An 18,109-nucleotide genomic window follows, 5' to 3' on the forward strand; every position below is an offset into this window, starting at 1 on the left:
AAAATTTTTTTTATATTATTTTTTTTATATTATTATTAAATGAAAAATTCAAATTTTCTCAGTTTAAATATAATATATATAAATATTATAAAAAATGAACATTATTCACTATGTTTATTGATAACTTACCTGTATTTCCTATTTTTGAAACAAAAAATTGAAAAATGAAATTGATTTTAAAATAAAAAATTCTTTTTCATTTATAAACTAAAACGCATAATATCGAGAAAATGATGTAAGATTTTTTAATATTTTTATCATTTGATTTTTTTTATAAAAAAAGATTATTTACATTGCTATCATTTGTAAAATTTATTTATAAAGTTTATAAAAAATTCTATTTTATTTAATTTTTTAAATGCAACAAAAATAATATAATTTAAAAACAATGTAACAATAAAAGACAAAAATTTATAAAAAATGTACACACATTTCTATTTTAGTCTTTTTTTTTAAACTGATTTATTAAAAAATTCACACTACTAATTTATCAATAAAAACGTCTTACATATTAAATAGAAGAATGTTTTACAAGTATTTTTGATACGAAATTTGTATAGATGTTCACAGTTGACGATTATTACAATTTTTCTTTCGCGTTATAGCCAAAAAGCATCAATGTTCGCTCGCTGCTTTAGATTGATTAAACAGAAATCAATCATCGATCATATTTCTTCCATGAGTATCTTCACAAACGGATAAATGTATGTATGCATAAGTGTGAAAGCACGCATGCGAGCATATATATATATTTTGTATTGATAGATTTATACATATGCATATATGTACACGTGCACATGTAAACACGTAATGTACGTGTATATAATGTGTGCATATCTTTTATATATAAAATGCTTGTTTTTATTTTTTGTTTTTGCGAATCGAATGAGATGAAAACGAAAGATAGATCGTACCAATAATTAGACGAACTATCGTTAGTCGAAGTATTTTCGTATGCACCGTATGACAAACTCACACAGTCATTGTTCGAACAGCGCTAATAGATTTTAAAAACGATGTTAAAAGCTTTCTACAAAACAATACATCGTCTTCTCCTAACTGGTTCTGGAGGTTCTAATGCTGCTAGAATTGCTTCGTCAAATACGTTTTTTAAACCTTTCTAAAAAAATAAAAAAACAATATTACTCATGTTAAAGAAACATTTAAAAAATAACTATAAAGAATATAGTATTTTTCGAGATCACAAACAGAACCATACTTGTGTAAGAGCACTACATTCCACATATTTTACTGCTTTAAGTTCCTTGGCGAGTTTTTCACCTTGTTCAGCCGATATAGGCTTTTGTTTATTTTTTGCAAGTTTTTCAATAGTTGCTGCATCATCTCTCAAATCAATCTGAGTACCAACTAGCAAAAATGGAGTCTTTTGGCAATGATGAGTTATTTCTGGAACCCACTGATAAAAAATTTTTGAGTTAAAAAATCATTTTTGTAAATAGAGTTAATAAATATATATACATACTTTTTCCTTAACATTTTCAAAAGATGATGGAGATACAACCGAAAAACAAACAAGAAATACGTCAGTTTGAGGATAACTCAAAGGACGTAATCGGTCATAATCTTCCTGACCTTTAAATGAATTATTAATGTTTAATATAATATATATATATATATAAAAATCAAGATAATATAATATAAAGACCATAAAATATGTAAATATAATAAATGATTATATAATAAACATATATTTAAGATTATTCAAGACTCTCTCAATAATTAATAAAATCTTCTAAAGGAATAAATAGAGAAATGTAAATTCTGATTAAAAAGAAATTATTTCATTCAATAAAATAAATTTTATATGATTTTATTTTTAACAGTATCTATCAATATGTATATTTATTTTTATAAATGACTTTTTTTTTCTAGTCTAATAAATTATAAATTTAATAAATATATGATACTTACCAGCTGTATCAAATAATCCTAAAGTATATGGTTCACCACCAATCATAACAGTTACAGCATAATTGTCGAATACTGTTGGAACATATTCGGATGGAAACTTATTGGTAGTATATGAAATCAACAAACATGTTTTACCTACTGCACCATCTCCAACTACAACGCATTTAATAGTTTGCATTTTTTCTATTTTCTTAAAATATTCCTGTGCAAAAAAAAAGTATAACATGTTACTAAACATATACATGTATTTTATACATAAGAAACTTTCTTATATAAATATTAATAATCAATTAAAAATATTAAATCAATTAACAATATAAAGTTATGTTTTATAATATTTGATTTAATTCAATATAATTAAATTTTATCATTTTTTATCATGTCTCATTATATCCCGTCATGTCCAATTATGTTCTTCAACGTATATTTTATTAAATAAGTGAAAATATATTTTGAATTCCAAAGGGTACATTTGCCACACAAATAAAAAAAAATATTTATACAACAAATGAAAAGAATAACGATCGTCAATTTTCAATTTTCAACATAATTACAAAGATAGATCTGTGATGAAATAATTGTTTTTCAGATCGCCATTTTTGGTATTTTATCAAATCTATCGACTTTTATTTCGATAAATTATTATTCAAATGTATGATCAAATATATTCAGTGACATGTTTCACGATTTAATCCATATTAAAATATAAATTACATTTAAAAAAAGAGAAAATATACACGAAATTTGACTAAAACACTCACAAGTAACTGGGCGTCGACAACACACTTTACTGTCACAAATTTTTCAAACAAATATAGAAAGTCAACGATCAACGATTCATTATTTCGAAGATATAGAGTCAACCGCCATCTAGGATATTTTATCCTACTAAGAATAAATAATTTTTGCATTAATAATAAATTATTTTTGATTTTCATCGATTCTATATAATTTATTATGATAAGATATTAAAAATAATTCTATTTATTAATTTATTTTATTCAAATTAAAAAAATAAATAAAGAATAATATAAAATATTTAAAAAATATAATTTATATATTATGGTCATAAATTTATAAAATATTTTTATTATTCAAAATCTGTTTTTAATATTAATTTCTTATATATATTTGCATTAAATATTAAAATATAATATGTACAATATATAATATATATAAATTAAATCATTTTATGCATTATATATAGATAATGTATGAAATTTGATTAAAATTAATCAAAAAATAAAATTAAAATTAATTAAAATAAGTTACTGGATATTGATAACATATTCTATTCAAAAATTTTTAATTTTTCAATGAAAAGTCAACAATCAATGATTCAATATTTCAATATTTCGAAGATATAGAGTCTATATATATATATATAGATAGATAGATAGATAGATAGATAGATAGATAGATAATATAATCTCGAAATAATATGTAATATATACATATATATATAAATAAATATATTAACTTAGTTACATATCATAAATACAAATAGTTCATGTTTAATTTGATATAGCATAATAATATAGATGGCGTATCGATTATATTTTATTCTTATACTTTTTTAAATGGAATGAAGTAACCTAATTATTTTTGTTCAATAATTTTATTAAGTTGAGTTATCTTTTATGCATCTTTAATAACATAAGCATAGAATAAAAAAATTTAGAAATTTAATATTACATATAAATTTAATTAAAGAAACATATGTATATTTAATATTGTTCATTATCTTTTATTCGTGAATACTAAAGTGAAATTAAAGTGATTTTTGCAAATATGGGATTACCTCGTGTATATTTTGATATATCAGCTGATGATAAATCATTAGGTCGTATCATAATGGAATTACGAACAGATATAGTTCCAAAAACAGCAGAAAATTTTCGGGCTCTTTGTACGGGAGAAAAAGGTTTTGGATATAAAGGAAGTATCTTCCACCGAGTAATTCCTAAATTTATGTGTCAAGGTGGAGACTTTACTAATCATAATGGCACAGGAGGAAAATCAATTTATGGAGAAAAATTTGAAGATGAAAATTTTGAATTAAAACACATTGGTCCTGGCATATTGTCCATGGCAAATTCTGGACCTAATACCAATGGTTCACAATTTTTTTTAACTACTGTAAAGACTACTTGGTTGGATAATAAACATGTAGTTTTTGGTTCTGTAGTGGATGGTATGGGTATAGTAAAAAAAATTGAAAGTTATGGTTCTCAAACTGGAAAAACTTATCAAAAAATTATGATTACCAATTGTGGTCAACTCTAAAATATTTTAGCTTGATTATTTATAATATATTGTATACATATATACATAATATATGTGTATATATATATATATATATATATATATATATATATATATTTTTTTATTAAAATATGTCCATTAATTTTTATAAAATGAACATAATATAGAACAAGCAACAACAAATAGAATAATTTGTTTTATATGTAAAAGTGATTGAAAATATATATCTTATTTTCTGACATATTCTTTCATTCTCATATTTGCATTAGAACTTACTTCATAATAAAGTACATTAATAATAACTAACTAATATGCAAATAATTGGAAAATAAAAGAATATAAAAAATAGAAAGACTATAAAAATAAATGTACTTTCTTTCATATTTTAATAAAATGTAAAAACAATGTAAATGAATTATTAAGTTTATCAATTTTATATATATATATATATTTCAAAAAATATACATAGATTCAATTCTCAAATTTTACAAATATATTTAAATTCATTGATATTCACACACACACACACGCGCGCACACACACAAATACTTACATACATTCATACAACTATATATATAGAATAATATATTGTAAAAGAAAAAAAATTATTTGCAATGAGTATAGCACATTCATCATAGAATTGATATTAAATTCATAATTGAACAATTCAAATATGCGATAAGTGCATCAGCAAATAACAAAAGAATTAAAGAAAAGAATTCTATCTTTATATTAAAATCTAATAACAATATAACAAGTCATAAATTGTTAAAGTATCAATCAATACATATAGGTAAATTAACCATGAAGAATATATTAAGTTCCAAGATAGAAGCGAATATTAAGAAAATCATATACATAGTAAGACAAATTATTCCAACGGATCGTGTTAATTTAAATTTGCCAACTAAAAGAGATAAATAAAGAACGGTAAGAGTAGAAAATAACGATATGGAGCTATATATTAGTCCTTGAGAATTAATCGTTACATAATAATTGCCAGGTTCTTTCGAAAAAAGTGCTGCTTTTAAAAACCAAGGTAATCCAAGACAAAGTAACACGTCGAACACATTCGAACCAATTGAATTACTGATGCCCATAGCTCCATGTCCTAAAATTAAAAGAATTATATGTCAATTACTAAATTTATAAAAGATACATTTTGATTCAAAAATATTGAAAAATAAAATAGAAATTAGAATAAAAAAAAAAATTATTAATTAGAAATATCATGAAATTTTACTTTAATTATAAATATACATGTATAAAAGTGTTAACATATTACAAATACAATAATATTATACAAATAATATTAGTTATCTATGTATGAAAAAATGAAACAAATTTGACCAGATCCTAAATATCGTTTGATGTATTATCGTAACTTGGCATATTAGTATTATCACGATTTTTATTCGATAGTTACTATTTTTTGATCGATTTAATGATTATAATAAATGATAATGAAAGATCATCAATTGTTTCCGAATAAAAATAGTTTGTTCAAATAGAAATTGATTTTAATCAATGTCTCATATTAATACTATATCAAAAAGTCAACACGTAAAAAAAATTAAATTACCTTGATTCGCAACAATAACACTCGACACAGCCTCCGGTACACTCATTCCTGCCGCAAGAAAAGTTAATCCCATTATAGAATCGGGAATTCTAAATGTATCGCCTAAAATAATATTTATTATCACATAATATCATTTAATTATATATTTGTTATATTGTATTTGTGCATTTATTATACATGTTTATATTATATAACTCATATTATTATATTTTTTATAACTAATTATAAATATTTATTATAAATAAAATCTACCAATTAAATAGATGAAATTGTTTAATAAAAATTATTATGCATACCAATTACAGTAATGACCCATCCAACTATGTATGAAGTAGATGCTATCCATATTATGCACATAATAAAAGTAAGGGGATACCAAGATTTTAATGTGCTTCTTCTGCAATCGGGAATCGTAATAAGAAGCACAAAATTTATAGGCCAAGTAATCAACCACCAAATTCGTTCACATTTCGATTTTGGCCAATTCGTCATATTTACAATTTCAACTAGAAAACAAAAACAATATCTTACTGTATTTTATAATTATATGTATACTATGTATACTACACTATATGTTTTTCATATAATCCATATTACTTACGCGATTCATCTTCTTCACTCGATTCTAATAAATTAATATCTGTATTTTTAATATCTGAAAGAATAAATGAATAATATTTTTATAAACAAAAATCAATTACATATAATTTATAGAATTGAGTAAAAAATTAATCAATGTAAATAATACCATTAGAAAATAAAGGAGTTTTTTCAGAAAGATTCTTATACTTTTTTTTTGTTCTTGTTGCATATCGAATAAATTGATGTATATTACGATCGAAACACATTACTGAAACGATAAAAATTCACATATAATAGAGCTAGAAAAATAAATAATCTACGCAAAAATATTTATAAATATATATAATATTAAATATAATAATAATAGAATATAATATATATTTTTTTTATAATATATAATATATATACATATAATACATATATAAATGTTTTCTTTAAATTAAATTATTATATTAAATTATATATATTATATATTTTAGAAAAAAGTTTATATCATTCGATATTAGAATCTTAAAACTATTTGAATTTTAAGCACATTCTTCTACTACTTTTACTTATTGATAAAAAAAATAATAAAAAATAATATAGTGATAGAGGATCAATTTAATAATATATATCATAAACTTACCTAAAATATATAAAAAATATGAGAGAACAAGAATCAATGCTTCGTACCATTCAATACGACCATCTTGTAAAGTCAAAATTAATAAAAGAACAGTGATTGCATATGCAATAGTATCTCGCGTTACAGGCCATGCTTCTAAATTCAATATCTATAAAGAAATTTACTTTAATTGTTCCTTTTATTTTTTTCATTCCTTATATATATATTTTTTTTATATAATTTTTCATATATAATTAATAGCATTTTATTTATTAATAAATAAAAAAGAATTGTACCTGATTTGCAAATAAACCACAACATGCAGGTACCGCTAATATATTGAAAACCGCAGAACCAACAATCGTACCAACACCTAAATCTCCCTCTGTAATAAAAGTACCTACAATATTAATGAATAATTCTGGACTAGAACTAGCTGTTGCCATAATTGTCGCTCCTGCGACATCTTCTGAAACGTTAATCTCTAAAAAATCAAATATATATAATGATTTTAAAAATATTTCTTTTATAATTTTTCTTCTATTTTGAGAATTAAAATTAAAAAAATTTCATTTTTTCTTTTTTTTTTAATGAAAATTATGTATAACTTACTATCACAAATTTTTTTAATTGATGGCACAAAAAAGTCATCACAAACAATAGCAAGTAACAGAAACATATAAATTGCTATTATAAAATGTATCAATATAAATCCCAATTGTCTTTGTTCTCTGGTAAGGCCATCAGATGGAAATTCTTTGATCGCTGGAGGAGTACAATTATCTGTTCTGTTTTTTCCAGATTCAATAGTAGTTAATCCAATTTGTAATAATTTTCGAAATTCTTAAAAAAAAATAGTATATATATCTTTCTACAATAATAAATAATATATAATATGATTTAAATTTATAATAATGGAATGTAAATTATTTAAAAAAAAATATAATGATACTTTTTGATACAAATAGAATATATTTAAATAAAAATAAAAGAACAAATGAAATATTTGAATAGAATGTTTAAATCATATTATCTTTTGATTAAATAATATATAAATTTCTCTAAAAATTCTACAAGATATATTATTTATATATTATTGTATTAGTATCATCTATTTTATGATACACACACACACACACACACACACACACACACACACACACACACACACACATAATATATATTATATATAAATATTATATATAATATAGTACATAATATTTACTTTATATATATATATGAACATATTACGTAATGATTCATTCTGAATTTTAGTATCTCTATATCACCTCCATCTTTTTCGTGTAACGTAACCGCATGAATCCATATATATACATGCACACATTGTAATCATTGAATGTCTACATAATTGCTCTTTATTACCTATCTTTGTTATTAGACGTTCATTTACTTTGTAAGAGGATAGCTAATCGTTATAGCAATGCGGGAGAAATTTAATTAAAGTAACAAATGCAATGACAAATGATATAATATATTTCCTATATATAAAACATATAAAAGAAGGGAAAAAAGGAAAAAAATTAAAAAGATGAGAAATTAAGAAAACAAAACTTACGTATATCCGTAGGATTACTCGCACTTGTTGTATTATTTAGAAAAAATATTGATAAAATATTTATGAAAATCAAATACATTGTAGGAATAATAATCATGTAATATATTTTGTAACCTATCATTTGTCTGTGTTTTTTTACCATTTTAAAATCGTTTTTTTAATTAATTAATTAGAAAAATTTTCCTTTAGTGATCGAGTCAAAGATGTGATTTGCCGTTCCGTATGATACTAATTTTGATTCGCTAAGTCAAATCGCATCGATGTTTTTCGTTTACTAGCATTATCGGTTTCAACTTTACACAGATAAGATATTATATAGAGCTTATAAAGACATCCCTTTACTGATAATCCAACAATAGGAATGTTCCTTTTATTGGAAATCTCTAATTATCTATTAATTAAATATCTATTTATTCATAATATATTGATTATGTCTATTCTATTTTAATATTATAAACTTTATATATATTATTTTCATTATCATTTATTTTATAATATATAATTATTATATGCAAAAGTAAAACTACATTTACTTTACTTATATATATTTCAATATTAAAATAATATTCCATCTTTGAAAAATGGAACAAGAATTATTTCTTTCTCTTCTTTTTCTCTTTTTCTTTCACACACACATATGCATGCACACATATTTCCTTCGATTAAACTATATAATTTTAAATCAAATTATAATTAATATAATATAACAAATTTATTTATAATTTTTCATTATTAATTTTATTTTATATATAGAAATAATAATTATATATAAAAATAATAATATCTATTATTTTTTTAAATTATTTATTTCACAACATAGTTATTTCTTTCAATTATAAATTAATTTGTAATTTTTTTTTCTATTTCTATAATTTATTATTTCCTTTATTTATCACGTTATATATCTTATGATAACATTTGTAAATATTATTTATTATATCATTATATGTTTCTTTGAAAATAACCAAATAAAAAGAAATTGATGGCTGTTAAAATAATTGAAAAGAAAATTGAAAAAATTAAGTAAAGCAAAATAGTTGATTGTGTCGGAATAGAATATAACATATACGATACGACGTTCAATTTTCAAGGAAGCTATAACGACGATTAGTGTAATGACAATTTCGCATTTTGACCGCGGCACGATTCAGCGGGCGCGATGCGCGAGAGATGAGAAGAGTTAGAGGGAGGGGCGATTCTAACAAACGCTGCCGGACTTCGGAGTAGTTGTTAATGTAGTATATGTGTGACAACGGGATTGACAACATGGATACGTCTGACTTAGGAGGAGGTTCGTTAAAATATATTTTGAATATTATTGCAAAAAAAATGTTTTTTTATGATACGACAAATTTGATCGATATAAAGGTAATTAGAGTGATGGGTTGTGCTTCATTGATGGTGAAAAATAGAATGGAATAATATTAAAGAATTGAAATTAAAGTATCGAACAAGGTGGAGGAGTCGTAGGAAGAGAAGGAGCAGGAGAAGGTGGAGGAAGACGAGGAGAAGGAGGAGAAAAAGAAGGAGGAGGGACAACAGGATGGTTAGCATCAGCATTAGCAGCAGCAATAACAACAGAGGAAAGAGTAGAAGAATATGCATCATAAGGAAAAGCGAAATGAAAGAGGATAAGTATGGGGTGGAAAATGAGGCAGAGAAGAAGAAAGAAAACAGGAAGGAAACGAATGAAAATGCAAGAAAGAAAGCTAGAGAAATATTGCAAAGAGTGCATTTTAAATTAAATTAATTTTTCTATCTACAGATGTGTCGTGCGGTGTTGCATATTGTGCAATAATACTTGTGATTTAGTTTTTAATGATTATTATAAAGAAGTAAAAACAGAGCAACATATGTTGATTGAAAATAATTTTATATAGAAGATTTATCAAAGCATAATATCGCGTAAAGTAAAATATTTATTCTTATAAATTAAATTATATTCATTATTTTTCTTTTGTGATCATTATTTTGATAAGAGAATCGTGACATGCCATAGACATATTCAAAAATTTACAAAGCAATTTAATTGGCGAGTAATCTTGTTCTTTGCCCATCCCTGCTTTCTTTTTCTCTTTCTCTTTCTTTTTTTTTCTTATATTCTTTTCTTTAACTCTTTTTAGTGCTCTTTACTTTCTATTATTTTTATTCATTTAACTTTAATTTTATATTTCATTTTTTATATTGCATGGCGTTTTTTTATATTGCAATATTGCATTTTTATATATGTGTATATAAAAATATAAATTTTTTAAAATTCTTTCATACAATAACTTAATAAATCATTTCTTTAAGTGTCTTCTAATGATACATTAAAAAATTTGATTTATTTATGTCATAATTGTATCATAATTTGCTTTAACATGAATATATGTAATATTTGCATGATTCGTTCTTTACTTTAATTTGATTTTTGTATTTTCATCAATTGTTATTATTTTTTCACTTAAATATGATTTTATATTTAAATATGTTTTTTAAAATACATTCGATCATGTATAATGTTAGCATTACAATTTTTAAGAGCATATCCAAGAGGAAATGAATAAAGAAACGAATTCTAAAAATGAGCGATGTTATTCATGATGCTCTAAAATTCAGAATTCAAGAAATTTTAAATCTACTTGGAATTCGTTAAAATTTTTGTAATAAAAATTCTTTTTCCTCTCTTTAAACGATTCATAATAAATAAATACATTGAAAGAAATATATGTCAAAAATGAAGAAATAAAAATGCATATATAATATTGAATAAATAATAAATAAAAAAAAACATTAATTACAGAAAGGCAAAGAAAGATAAATTAAAAACGCTATTAACGCTAAAAACGGCATCATATATGATAGACTTTATTGATAATAAAAACACACAATATATAACAAAATTTTAATATTTTTTAAAAAAAAGTATATTCTATTAAAAAAAAATCAAAAGATTGTTGATTGAGAATCAACATTTAATGATCGATGATCGAGTCGATGATCATCGTTTGTTTCCAACGAGACAAAATGGTTCGACACCGAATGGTCAAGCCACGTTATATCTAGTTTATACGACGTACATTAGACATGAATGGCATCTCCTCTGCCAACTTGAATGAGAGCAATTTAACTTCTTTAGGTTGCTTAATCGGTAGGAAGTCACATCAACTATACAGCTGTGTAACCTGTACAAGACACCAATACGTGCATCATTTTCTTCATTACATCGGCTGTAAGAAGTCATAGGAGAAGAATTACTAAGATCTAAGAACGAAGGTGAAGAAACAAGGTCTTTCATGTATATACACCAATTATGGAATATCATTTTTCGAATTAAATCTGATTTCTAATGATTATGATAGATATAACTATACATTAATTTTTATATTATTTTTAACTTAATTTAATAAATTAATAAAGGTAATAAAAATCAATACAATTGAAGAAACAATAATGTATAACTTGACAGTTTTTGTTTTAAAAAGATTATTATATAAATATCTTGATATCTAATATTGTCTTTTGTATGACTTTTGAGTATATACAAGTTTCAATATATGAAATCTATCAAAAGAATGCATTTACAATGACTTTAGTTAACAACGATTAGCGAGCAATTGATATTAATATCTCTTAAAAGAAAAAATTTAATGAAAACATGGAATTTTAAAAAAATTCTTACAATTTAAATATAACAAATTTCTTACAATTTAAAATAAAAGATTTTGATAAAATATTTATTACTAATTTGAACATAATACAATGTTTATTGGTTCATTTATGTATTAAATGATTTTTTTATTATTATCAGTAAAAATACAAATCATGTTTATATTCATATATTCCATTTTTTCAATCGCTTTATTAACTACATATTATTACATATTATAATTACATATTATCTAAAAATCTTGTATAATTAATAGAATCCATGCAAAATCTACATATAATCTCTATAATTTTGCACACACATGTATTTGCATGTATTTAAGTTTACACATTTTTGCATATATATATATATATATATATATATATATATATATATATATATATATATATATATATATATATATGTTGCTTTAGATACTTTTAAGTATGCATGAAAATGATTTTCATTGAATTCTTTGTATAACCAAGAAATACCTCTTGATAAATTTTGACATGAACGATTATTTGAATCCTATATATTTTTATTAATTCTATTTTAATTATATTTCAATATTATAAAACATAACAATAGAAAAGTGTGTAAGATGGTATGTATTCTATTATTATATATATATAATTACATTATAAAATACATCGTATTATTTTTTATTTTATTTATTTATTTAAATTTATTATCTCGTTTCGAAATTAATTAAAATAAGATGAAAATTAAAAAAGGAATCGAAGATTTATAAAAATAATTTACAATGATATAAAATTACATATGTATATTTATTTCACTATATATACAATAGATTTTGTATTCAATAAACATGACAATTGTTTATTTTTGTTATATACAATTATTATCATAGTCGTTACATCATAGTAATTTCAATTACTCAGAGTAAAAATTTTTTAAGAAATAAAAATTCAATAAAAAAAACAATGAAGGTCGATGGACTGATTATATTTATGATCTTTATGACTTTATTAGAGCGAATGCAATCAATTATATAAATTCGTAATTACAGAACAGAGCGAGTGTTTGACGTTGTATCCAAGCGTGTTATATGTATACAAAATATGCAAAATCTTTGAAACTTATGTAATAGATTTGACCAAAATTGTATACTGATAGAATATAAACAATATCGAATAATTTTTAAATTTTATTTGATATTTTAATATTGCAATAAAGCGTCCAAAACGTTTTCTTGAATGACAAAAATTTATTAAGTAATTAAACGGAAGTCAAGCGAAATATAATAGATAATCTTAAAAATAAAATATGTGACATGCAAGAATTCTATCCACCATCCTTCTCTTTCTTGCGATATTTTATATTCTCCTTCTTCGATACAAAAAAGAAAAAAGATAAATAAAAGTAAAACAAAAATTTATGAGATATAACAGAAACTAAGAAAAATAAAAAATAATAATAATAAATGGTAATTCATGGTGAATTATTTAATTGGATTGAATGATTTTGATTGATTGAAATTAGATACTTATTTTTTAAATTCGCTATTCATTTAATTAATTGTTTTAACGATATATGTTATATATATATATATATATATATATATATATATATATATATATATATATATAAATGTTAAAAATTTTTTCTATTTTAGGTACAAATTGTACACCTGCAGCAATAGAAGACTTTCCACACGATCTTTTCGATGAGAAGCAAAGGCAAGGAGGAGCTGTCGTAGTACACGTAATCGTTTCGCTTTACCTGTTTATCGCGTTAGCAGTAGTTTGCGACAAGTTTTTTGTTCCCGCCGTAGAAAAGATATGTCACGGTAAGAACAATTGCTATTCAATTTAAGCAGTTTATTAATTAAAGAAATAGCAAATAAACAATTCAAATTTTTCAATGCTACTTAATGCTTTGAAATTTCAATTTCAGCACTTTCGATGTCCAAGGACGTAGCAGGTGCTACTTTTATGGCTGCAGCAACATCGGCACCGGAACTGTTCGTAAACGCAATCGGTACATTTATCACCGAAGGTGACATCGGTGTCGGAACAATAGTAGGCTCGGCTGTATTCAATATTCTCGCAGTGCCGGCTTGTTGCGGTATTGGTGCTGGTATGGTAAGTTCCTAACAATTTGAACAATAACAAATCATTCTATGAAATTTTATTATTTATTTAAGATAAATTTAATATTAATATAGCATATATATGTTATATATTATATTATAACTAAAATTATAGATATTGTATATATTAATTAAATATATACAGGTAGTTCCTTTAGACTGGTGGCCAGTTAGCAGAGATTGTCTTGCCTATGGTGTTACAGTTGCTATTTTAATATGTATTATACACGATGAGCGAGTAGAATGGTACGAAGCGTTAACGCTAGTATTATTGTACATCGTATACATCGCTGTTATGTATTGGGATAAATCATTCCAGCGATGCACACGATTTCGTACACATAACGCTGACCGATCCTTATCGGATGACCATCGACATGCGACAGGTAAGAGTTACATTGTTTTTAACAATAAAGCAAATAAATTTTAAATGATGAATATTTTTTTCAAGTAGATTTAAGTATTAATAGAGAATGGTATTATTAATAATGTTTTAATCTTACAATTATTTTATTTTAATATATGTATACGCATATACATGTATACATATATTTTATAAATATAAATTCATATATATATAATATATATGTTATTTGTATATATATATATATATGTTGTAGTTATATATATACAGAATGTATATATAAGATATTAATATTCGTGAAAAGAATTAAAAATTGATTAAAGATCAAAACAAATACAAAAGTTAATAAAAATATCGATTAAAATTTATTTATTAAGTTATTAAGCAATTAAAATTTTCGTTAGATAATACAAGATGGAATGATACAATTCTATCTCTTATATTTTCGTCTCGATTTACTTTGCTTTCATCTAATACAAACTTAAATTATTTATAACTTAATAAATAAACTTTAATTGACATTTTATATAACATCTTTTATGCTTATTTTTATCTCTAAAATCGATTCTTCAAAAGTATTCTACAAATATATTAACACTTATATATATATATATATACACAATATATATTACATCCTATATAATACATATATGATATATAATATATAATATAAATATATATATATATATATATATTTATCTGAAATATTTATATGTATAATGTATAATTGCAAATTATAAATATTAATCTATTTAAGAAAGATATTTTATCGAATTACAATTTTTCTTTCATTTTTTTCATTTCAATAAAATTTAATATATAATATAACGTGCTAATCCTTCTAGAAGACAGCACAGAAATTCACATGGCAAGATCTGATAAATTACAAACGACCGGTGAACAAGTCGAACATATAGATGTACCATTACAAAATGGAGGTACAAAAACACAAGAAGAAAATCCTGATCCTAGTAAGTATAATAAAAATTTATAGCTGTAAAAATTTACTATTTCCTAATTTAAACAAAATAATAATTGTTTCATATAATATTTAAATTTTTTCAATATTGTATCTTGATGAGATGATGAATGATAGGATAAGAAGGAAAAAGAAAAGGAAAGGGAAGGTTAGAAAGAATACAAAAGAAAAGTAAAAGAAATCAAAAATAAGAAAAAAAAATAAAATAAAATAATTACATTTTTTTATATTGTTTCAGATTATGAATACGAATTATTGGTATGGCCAGCAAGAGCTGGATGGATAAGAAAAACAGCATGGATTATGACTTGGCCGATTCATTTAATTTTTATGTGTACAATACCAGATTGCGAAAAACCACGATTTAAAAATTGGTTTCCAATAACATTCCTTATGTGCATTATTTGGATTGGATCCTTAAGTTATGTAGTAGCATGGATGATCACTATAATTGGTAATAAAAAAAGTGATACCAAGTAAAAAAAAAAAAAAAATTAATTTTTTTGAATTGGCTTAAAGGAAAGCTAGAAAAAAAAGAAAAAATCATAATTTTCATTTCAGGAGACACTTTGAAAATACCAGATTCCGTTATGGGTATTACTTTTCTCGCTGCTGGTACTAGCGTGCCAGAGGCTGTATCAAGTGTAATAGTAGCAAAACAAGGTAAAATAATATGCGAATATGAGAAAAAGATAATTCATCATATTCTATAATAATATTAAAAAAAAATATAGAAATAGCTTACAGAAACTTCTTACATTAAATTTTTTCCATTTATTTTGTTTCAGGACATGGTTCAATGGGTATTAGCAACTCGATAGGATCGAACACTTTCGATATATTGTTGTGTTTGGGTCTACCATGGCTAATCAAATCTTCATTTTCACCAACACAACCAGGAAAACATTATATCAGTATAAATTCTGGTGGGCTTGAATACAGTGCTATATCATTGTTGTCGACATTAATGTTACTTTACATTGCTTTTGCTTCAAATAAGTTTCAGCTCGATAGAAAAGTTGGCCGAGCTTGTTTATGTATGTATGCTGTGTTCCTCATATTAGCCTCGTTGATAGAACTCAATGTATTCTTCAGGGTAAATTTACCCACGTGCCAGAGGACGGTCAAATGATCTGAAATCAAAAGTAGACTTGCTTAATGATATTTGATACAGTGTTTAGTTGACCTTCGTATGTTCTCTTGAACTTACGAACAACATTGTGAATTGAAGAATGCTGTTTTACATTATATAAAACTATTTCTTCTCTCGTCTCATTTCTCAAGGAGACAGCCTTTTACTTCGAGGCTTCGTTATTCCATATCATATTCTTTTCTTTATAATCGGTAACCAACTATACATATCTTTTATCTTGTAAATTCATAATTTCATTTCCATCAATTTTTTGTCCTTTTTGAAACTTTTTTTTCGTTTTTCTTTCGTTTTCTATTCATGATCATTATCATTCGGTTTTCGTATATTTTATCCGTTTTTTTTCATTGCGATCAAAATATAACAAGCATTTTAATCATCTTCATCTCTCAAACTCTTTCTCTTGCGCTATCGTCTAAATATTTGATTTATTGTGAACAATATCAATTTTTAACGTGATTAGGAAATGTAAATGAAAAAAAGGAAAGAAAGAAATTTTATTTTTTGGTAAATAAATAAATAAAAGTTTGTCATTTATGCGTACATATTTCGAAGAGTAAGACATATTCACATGTTCATAACAATGGAAAGTATTAATATATAAATGGATTTAGAAAAAATAAAATTATAATATAATAATAATATATTAATAAATATTATTATAATATTATTATTAAATAAAATAAGATTATAATTTTATCTTAAATTTCGATAAAAAAAATTTAAATTTATAAAAAAATATAATAAAATATGAGAAACAAAGAATAATATGTCAATAAAAATATAATATGTATATATTAAATATATTGTATACTAAACATTATATGTAAATATACATATGCGATACGATATACGATAGCGTAGAAAAGACTGCCGCTTTTACATTTTATTTCGAGAATACAACACATATGTACATCAAACATTAAATATAGATACGTATGTTATTAAGTACGAGTGATTAAATAAAATTTCGATAATCGGTTATCGTTACGAAATATCATGATAATTGATTATCGGAATAAGGAAATTACGAAAGTTTTGATAATTATATATCGAAACTGATATCAAGGTTGTTTGATAAAATAAAATTGACGTGTACTGAAATTCGCCACAGGATGTATATTTAGGTAATCTCTAAGAACTTAACATGTTTAATAAAGTACTGTAATAAGTTATTAAAAAAAAAATCGATTATTTCGCTTGAATCCTATAGCGATTTTTATTGAAAAAATGTCAATAACTCGAAAATCCTATTGATAATTGAAAAATTATACAATTGCAATATGGTTATATATAGGTGGAAATTGTAATCAATATTTCTGAAA

General features: G+C 23.4%; 4 protein-coding genes across 11 annotated transcripts; 2 read left to right on the top strand and 2 right to left on the bottom strand.

Annotated features, from left to right (window-relative positions):
* Positions 1 to 431: 431 nt before the first annotated feature.
* Positions 432 to 2,822, bottom strand: LOC100866863 (cdc42 homolog). 6 transcript variants are annotated; one of them, XM_086916740.1, is made up of 5 exons: positions 2,694 to 2,822; positions 1,933 to 2,134; positions 1,484 to 1,593; positions 1,220 to 1,417; positions 432 to 1,116 (listed from the first exon to the last, which is right to left on the bottom strand). In XM_086916740.1, exons 2-5 carry the CDS (start codon positions 2,108 to 2,110, stop codon positions 1,111 to 1,113), a joined length of 492 nt encoding a protein of 163 aa, XP_086772866.1. In that variant the 5' UTR covers positions 2,111 to 2,134; positions 2,694 to 2,822; the 3' UTR covers positions 432 to 1,110. The 6 variants fall into 6 exon arrangements, with proteins under 6 accessions (XP_086772866.1, XP_031775339.2, XP_086772864.1 ...); XM_031919479.2 differs by having other exon boundaries at positions 432 to 1,120; positions 2,694 to 2,744; XM_086916738.1 differs by having other exon boundaries at positions 432 to 1,120; positions 2,647 to 2,733.
* Positions 2,823 to 3,454: 632 nt separating this feature from the next.
* Positions 3,455 to 4,612, top strand: LOC100866709 (peptidyl-prolyl cis-trans isomerase). Its single transcript, XM_012492661.3, has one exon. The coding sequence runs from the start codon at positions 3,724 to 3,726 to the stop codon at positions 4,216 to 4,218; it is 495 nt and encodes a 164-aa protein (XP_012348115.2). The 5' UTR covers positions 3,455 to 3,723; the 3' UTR covers positions 4,219 to 4,612.
* An 8-nt stretch (positions 4,613 to 4,620) lies between these two features.
* On the bottom strand, positions 4,621 to 8,887 carry LOC100864328 (sodium/potassium/calcium exchanger 3). The gene is made up of 9 exons (XM_003697963.4): positions 8,545 to 8,887; positions 7,581 to 7,811; positions 7,265 to 7,452; positions 6,990 to 7,137; positions 6,528 to 6,629; positions 6,381 to 6,434; positions 6,076 to 6,285; positions 5,780 to 5,881; positions 4,621 to 5,308 (listed from the first exon to the last, which is right to left on the bottom strand). The coding sequence occupies exons 1-9, from the start codon at positions 8,684 to 8,686 to the stop codon at positions 4,974 to 4,976; spliced, it is 1,512 nt and encodes a 503-aa protein (XP_003698011.2). The 5' UTR covers positions 8,687 to 8,887; the 3' UTR covers positions 4,621 to 4,973.
* Positions 8,888 to 9,756: 869 nt separating this feature from the next.
* Positions 9,757 to 17,971, top strand: zyd (sodium/potassium/calcium exchanger zydeco). 3 transcript variants are annotated; one of them, XM_003698013.4, is made up of 8 exons: positions 9,757 to 9,835; positions 13,815 to 13,988; positions 14,096 to 14,283; positions 14,437 to 14,677; positions 15,501 to 15,626; positions 15,873 to 16,088; positions 16,196 to 16,297; positions 16,423 to 17,971. In XM_003698013.4, the coding sequence occupies exons 1-8, from the start codon at positions 9,787 to 9,789 to the stop codon at positions 16,764 to 16,766; spliced, it is 1,440 nt and encodes a 479-aa protein (XP_003698061.1). In that variant the 5' UTR covers positions 9,757 to 9,786; the 3' UTR covers positions 16,767 to 17,971. The 3 variants fall into 3 exon arrangements, with proteins under 3 accessions (XP_003698061.1, XP_012348111.1, XP_012348112.1); XM_012492657.2 differs by having other exon boundaries at positions 15,504 to 15,626; XM_012492658.2 differs by lacking the exon at positions 9,757 to 9,835 and adding an exon at positions 11,672 to 11,802.
* The last annotated feature ends 138 nt before the right edge of the window (positions 17,972 to 18,109 follow it).

Source organism: Apis florea, unplaced genomic scaffold, assembly GCF_048593485.1.
Source record: "Apis florea isolate Af1SG1 unplaced genomic scaffold, ASM4859348v1 contig_3803_pilon, whole genome shotgun sequence".
Classification (NCBI taxonomy): Eukaryota; Metazoa; Arthropoda; class Insecta; order Hymenoptera; family Apidae; genus Apis; species Apis florea.